Raw genomic sequence first — 6832 nt, 5'->3', positions numbered from 1 at the left:
TACTTCATCAAGGAGACGCCGAGGACGTAGATGATGACAATGATGGTGACCTTGCAGTGGTTGAACTAGATGACCAACATCAGCCAACATGATATTCATCACGAGCCTATGATGAGATTTTCCCCGGGACTTGCCTTGGGAGACTATGTGGGGTTAATTGGATCAGTTAATGGGTTAATATGCTTAGAAGATAGTTATGATGATTCAGCATATGTATGCAATCCAATTACACAAGAGTACATACGCCTTCAAGATTCCGAGTACACCAGAGTATCATATTTAAAGGGATATTATGGCTTTAGGACTTGTTGAATCGAACCAACAGTACAAGATTGTACGTTTTTATAAGGGTAGATTTCCTTCAACTGAATATGACCTAGGGAGCGAGGTTTATACGCTTGGAACCGGCATGTGGAGAGATCTAGGACATGTCCCCTTCCATCTGAATGAACATGATAGGGGTCACTATGTCAGTGGCCGCCTCCATTGGTTAGCTGGTGAACTAATATGTGCTTTCGATTTGGATAGAGAATTATTTCGTCCAATGGAAGCTCCTCCACGGGCTCCTGGGAATACAGATCATTTTAGCATCTTGGGAGTCCATAATCATTTTAGGAACTTGGGAGTACTTAAAGGTTGCTTGTGTATATGTGATATAACACTATACTCTGAACTTTCTATTTGGGTGAAGAGAGATTATGGCGTGGAAGATAGTTGGAGTAAAAAACTCATCATCACTCCTAATCCTCCATTACATGAAGGTATAAATACCGACATGGTTCGGCTTCTTAAAGTTCTCAAAGATGGGAACATCTTAATGTATTGTGACCAACTTCAATTGTTCACTTATCATCCTCAACATAAAACATTGCGACATCACATTTTCCCGGAGGGTGAGTTTCTCACATTTGGTGCGATGACTTATGTCCCCGGTTTTATCAGTCTAGAGAGGAGTTTCACCTTGGAGGGTGTCAAAAGATGGGAGTCTCCTCAAGTAGAAGACTGACTTATAACCGAATAGAGCAAAACAGGATCGAAAATAGGGCCGAGTCCGAGCAGTCTCCCGAGTACTAAGGCCGAGTAATCTAAGTTGTTGAACATTGCTTATTTTACTGCAAAAATACAAGGTTTTTATAACTAGTTCCATTTCAAGAACACGTTATGTTTTAAGCTTTTCTAGTTGTTTATCTAATATTTGTATGTACTCCTAATTTCAAAATTTAATAATTACTGTAGGCTGCGAGATAACTTTAGCATTTAGTGCTTGACATTTTTATAACATTTACATATCATATAAATGATTTTTATGTTGTATGCTTGTAAATTGCTCTTGGTTGATTCTGTTTTTCATGATTCATAGTATTATTTCCCTTTCATCTTGATGAGTGTAGTTTATTTTATTTATTCAGCTTTGGCCTAGCTTTGTTGGGCTTTGGTTTTAGGTCAAATTTGGTGGTCATACTTTAAATTTTTCATTTAGGAAGGCCTTGTTATAACTTCTGTTGTTAGCTAAGTTGCAGTTTGAATTATACAGCTGGTTTTACATTTGTAATCCTATCTTACATTATGTTACTTGTATAAGTTATCCACACGGAAGAACTGTAAGATTTAGAGGCATATTTCTTTTAGAGTGGCTTTTCATTTGTAGATGTTAGTATTTCCCTAAAATTGAGTGTTAAACCAAAGCGAGTTGGGTTAAGAAGTAAGTTTAAAGTCAAATGACAAAAATGCATAAGTTCATTCGGGGTTATGTATGTGAAAGTGAAAGAAAATCACAAAAACCAGTTTAATTAAACCTTAAAACTGTGTCTGATAACATATACTATAAGTGCTCTCGCTGCTCTGTCTGCGCTAGAAGCTCAAAGTTGTTCATCGGATTTAAATGTATCCTGAAAGCTTTAAAGCTGTTTAGGGCTACTCTGGTTTATCTTGATTTTCAACTTGTTTCTCGATATCTTGATTTTAATAGTTAGGAATTATGATGTAGTATGTGTCTATGACAATCTTCATTGCTTAGTTTATGATCCAAAGGCCATTATGGAAGTTTGTGTACTTTCAGTTCGAAGAAAGTTGCTGTTCAATTAACTGCCTATGTTCCTGGAGTTTGTGGGAAACTCTAACAAAGTAGGTGCTGTTGTATATGTGAACTTCTTTGACTCAGCCATTATGATTAAAGAAATGGTCGTTTGAGTATCACATTACAAGTTCGCCCTGTGGGGAATTTATATGCTACAGTGATTTTTTCCCCTCCAGTAATCATCCTCAAATTAAGACACTGCAAAAACTTGACAATTTCATAAGCCTCGTTGTAGTTTGTAATTGATGCAAATGTTCAAATTCCAAGTTTATCGGGCTCGAGTTTGTATATGGTGGTATACTTTTAGAGGTCACACAGCCTAAACGTGAGGCTGCCTGGGGTGTCACATGGGATTAAAACATAGTTTACTATTTTATCTAAATTATTTTAATCTAAAAAAACACTACAAATTAGCGATATTTTTGTAAATTTGAACCTAACTCCTTTTTTATTATATCATTTTATTGTAAGAAAAAATTTATGAACACGACGATGCTATTTACAACTATGACATACTTGAATTTAGCAAACGAACGGATCTGAGCCGTCCAGATCAAGTTTAGCTTAATTTTCTTTTTTTAGATGAGCTGAATTTAATAAACTAACGGAAAGTGATGTTCAAGATCGGCTCTTTATTATATGAATTCGAGCCGAATTTGAACAAACTCGAGTTGTCCCCTAATATTTCACATGTATTTTTTACTCGACCGAATTTAAAATATAATTTTTAGTTTTACAAATTGCATCAAGATCAAATACTAGTTTTTATTTTATAATGATATATATACAAACACTCTACCCATAATTTCTAATCTAAATCATTTATTTTTCAAGTTGTGTTTTAAGAACATAAACAATTTTATTTTAAATTTTTGAGTTCTTAATTTTAGAAATCATACATTACTTATTTTTTTTAAAAAAAAAATTCAATAATATACGGCATTTACACATATAATCGAAATTGAACAAACGTATGATCATATCGTTGTTGAATCCTTCGTTCTTTGATAGGCAACCAAGTAATTTTTTAAAGAGATATGTACATGTTGTAATATTTCAGTTGTTGTTTTGAGCAATCAACCATAGATGCATCATCATCAAACCTTTATCACTTAATCAATATCATGAAATTTCTGCAGAATTGTAATCCCAGACATATGACCAACAAGAAATAAAAACCAAACTCTCACAATTAAGGAGAAACTAAACAAACCCAAATAAATTGGTAACCAAGGAAAAATGGAAACTAAATCAAGAAAAACAAGATTGAGGCTATTTTGAGATGGCTACTCAATAGAGAGCGAAAGAGAGTTTGTACGTTACATTTTAAAATGTCCATGTCGAAATGTTATTATGTTTAGATATTTTGCTTAAGTTTAATTTTTATAAATCACAAGTTATTTAATGATTTTATAAAAATATTAAAAATTGGAGATGAGTTGGTAACAATATTGGATAGTTTCATTTTGAAAAAACTAAGTGTTTAATTTAGAAATACAAGCAAATTTTCTAAAATATTTAAAAAAATTATTAAATTATGAGAAAAATGTAATAATAACAATATTTAAGTGATCAATAATAATTTATTATTTATAATATATATGAACTTTATATGAGTCGAGTTCGAGTCAAGTCTGAGTCGATTACGAGCTAAACAAGCCGAGTCAGAATCCAGCAAACAAAAAGCTCGGCTCAATTATTCATTCGAATTCATTTTCATATTCTTGATCGCCCTCGTTTAGAATACTGAACCGAATCGAGTTTACGTAAACAAGTCAATCCTGAATTTCGTTTACGAACATCTCTTCTCATTTACGGTCCTTCTATTAATTGTAATATTCATCTCACTTGATTATTTACTTATTATTTAGTAAGTTAATCAAATATATTAAAAACAATATTTGTCCAGTTTTAATTTGTATTTAATCATTAAAATATAGAAATTTTTCTAACCGGTCTTGTAAAAATTGGAAATTGGACTTTATCAGTAGCGGGACCGTCTAGTTAGGGCTGTAATTCGGGCCGAGCGAGCCGAGTTTCGAGCAGGGCGTATTCGAGCCGAGATTAATCGAGTCGAGTCGAGCCGGCTCGTTTAGTTAAACGAGCCTAAACCTCTAGTCCGAACTCGACTCGTTTAATTTTATGAGTCGAGTCGAGCCGGCTCGTTTAGCTAAACGAGCCGGTTTTAACGAGTCGGGCGAGCCGGCTCGTTTAATTTTACACTTAGTCGAGCCTAAATCTGTACCCGAACTCGTCTCGTTTAATTTCACGAGTCGAGCCGAGCCGGCTCGAGTAATTAAACGAGCCGGAACCTCTACCCGAGCTCGGCTCGTTTAACTAAATGTGCCGAGTCAAGCCCACTTAAACGAGTTTGAGCCGGGCGAACTCGCGAGCCGCCCGACTTGAATTACAGCCACACGTCTAGTGATTAATCGGCTAATCAGGGATTGATCAAAATGATTAACTGAGTCATTAATTAGAACTAATTTAATATTAGTTTTAGATATAAATATTAATATATGTAATTGTTTATTTATTTTGATTATACATATACAATTTTTATTATTTATATTTATATAAAGAAATTTTAAATATGTCCCACTATTAAAGTAAATATAATTTTTGAGATGTAACTTATGAACTGAGATCAATTTAAGATGAAAAATTAAGAAAGTTTAAATAGTAATTATGTGTTTAAGAGAATAATATATATTTTTTAATTTTTTATCATTTATACTTTTAATTTTTTGATTTATATTTTTTTATATTTTTTACCAATGAGTCTGATTTTTGACCAACTAACCTGATTTTTCACGTATTTACCGGATTCATACTTTTAATTTTTTATTTATATATATATATATTTTTTTTTAAAATTTTTTACCAGTGAATCCAATTGTTTACCAATTAACCCAATTTTTAATCGACTGATTTCAATTTTTTTCGATGACTGATTTTTGTAAAACACGATTTTTAACTCGAGTTTCACCTAGTCATTTCATTTTTCACCTAGTCATTTCATTTTTCACCGAAGAGTTATTAATCCCAACTTTTTGAAAGTCGGTCTTAACTTGGGTAAAATAGTATTCTAAAATTCTTTTATTCAATCGATTAATCTCCTACAAAGTATTCGACCGATTCGATTTTTGAAATTTGATTAATCCTTACGAATTTTCCTTTATTGGAGTATATATATTTTATTTTTTAAAATGAAATACTATATTAATTTAAATATGAATATTTATAGAAATTATGATATAATAAATATATATTTGTTAATAAATAACTAATATATTAAATATAATTTAATATTATAATAGATTTGATTTTTACTCCGATTAACAATTTCGATTAATCCTCGACTTTGAACTAATCCCAAATCGGTAGCTAGACCGATCTTCCCCGATCTCCGATTTTTACAACAGAAGGTAAAATGGTTCTTTAATAACTCAAAAGTTATAACACTAATTATTGACGATTTTTCAGAAGATTCTAAGCAATCTGTTTACCAAGTACAATATTAGTTTTATTTTTGTGAAACGAATTGTATCTCTATCTTATGAACCAAATATATGTTCTTTAGATAATTTAATATTAATTAATATAATTTGGAAATTATCTTATAATTAGCCTTTTAATATAGTTTATTTAATATTACTTAATTATCGATAAAAATTAATTTACAAATTAAAAGTAAATATATGTTATTAAACTTAATTTAATATTACTAAATATAATCTAAATACATGTCATAAATTTGTTACTGTTAAAATGTGATTTTTTAATTTAAAGTACATAAACGTTGTGATGGACAGTAACATATACGATCATTAAATCAATAATTTTTTTCGTAGGTAACCCGCAGCCGTTATCCTTCGGGCTTCGGGTGCGCACTGGTTAACCCTACGGGCTCACGCAATAGCGTTGAACCAAGGTAAACCGCATTTAAGCAAGAGGCTCCGACTCATGAGGCATAATCATAAATTCTCCTCCCGGAGTATTATTTATTTTAAAAATAATACTACAAATGATAAAGTTTACACAGAATAGAAGTCAATTCGTGTTAATAGTTTACTTTGTAGTTAGTAGTTTTTCAAAATAAAAGTAAATATATGTTATTTTACTTAATTTATCGTAACTTAATAAATTTTTAATATAATTTATAAATAAATAAAGTTTACAGAAAAATAAGTCGATTCGTGTTAGTAGTTTTTAGTTTTTCTAAAATTAAAAATAAATATAAGTTATTTTACTTAATTTAACATAACTTAATAAATATTTAATATAATTTAAAAATCGTTTAAAAAATATTTTTATTTTATAAATTAAAAAGACGATTGGATGAATACTAACTTAAAACAAAATAAAATTTACAAAGAATAAAAGTCGACTTGTGTTAAAAACAAAGTTGATAGAGAATAAAAGTCAACTTATGTCATGTAAGTACCAAAATTTGGTACTTGGGTACTTTTAGCACCAAATTATGCATAGTTTCGCTTATTAATAAAGAGTATAGATGCTTAGGTTTTTTTAATATTAGTGGGTAAATTATTATGTTTACGAAAGATCTTGCCCTTTTCATACTCATTTACAAATGAACCAATATGACTCCTTTTTTACACAGTTGCAAGATAACATAGGATTTTCTTAATCTGATTTTGTCAGTGATATGAATCGTGCAATAAGACTAATTGATTATAGGACTCCTCAGTTATTTACAAAGTAGGTGAGAAAATAGTTAAAGAATAATATCAC

At 30.7% G+C, this 6832-nt stretch overlaps 1 protein-coding gene across 1 annotated transcript; it reads left to right on the top strand.

The window, feature by feature from the left end:
• The first annotated feature begins 292 nt into the window (after positions 1–292).
• On the top strand, positions 293–1006 carry LOC141704748 (F-box protein At3g07870-like). The gene has a single exon (XM_074507932.1). It carries the CDS (start codon positions 293–295, stop codon positions 1004–1006), a length of 714 nt encoding a protein of 237 aa, XP_074364033.1.
• Positions 1007–6832: the final 5826 nt, after the last annotated feature.

The sequence above is a fragment of the Apium graveolens genome, unplaced genomic scaffold, assembly GCF_009905375.1.
Source record: "Apium graveolens cultivar Ventura unplaced genomic scaffold, ASM990537v1 ctg8210, whole genome shotgun sequence".
Lineage (NCBI taxonomy): Eukaryota > Viridiplantae > Streptophyta > Magnoliopsida > Apiales > Apiaceae > Apium > Apium graveolens.
Note: the sequence above shows the minus strand (reverse complement) of the source record. Positions and strands in the feature narration are given on the sequence as shown.

Bases quoted from the DNA above. Each gene is read 5' to 3' on its own strand.
- LOC141704748 (XM_074507932.1), top strand. From the start codon at position 293: ATGGCTTTAGGACTTGTTGAATCGAACCAACAGTACAAGATTGTACGT.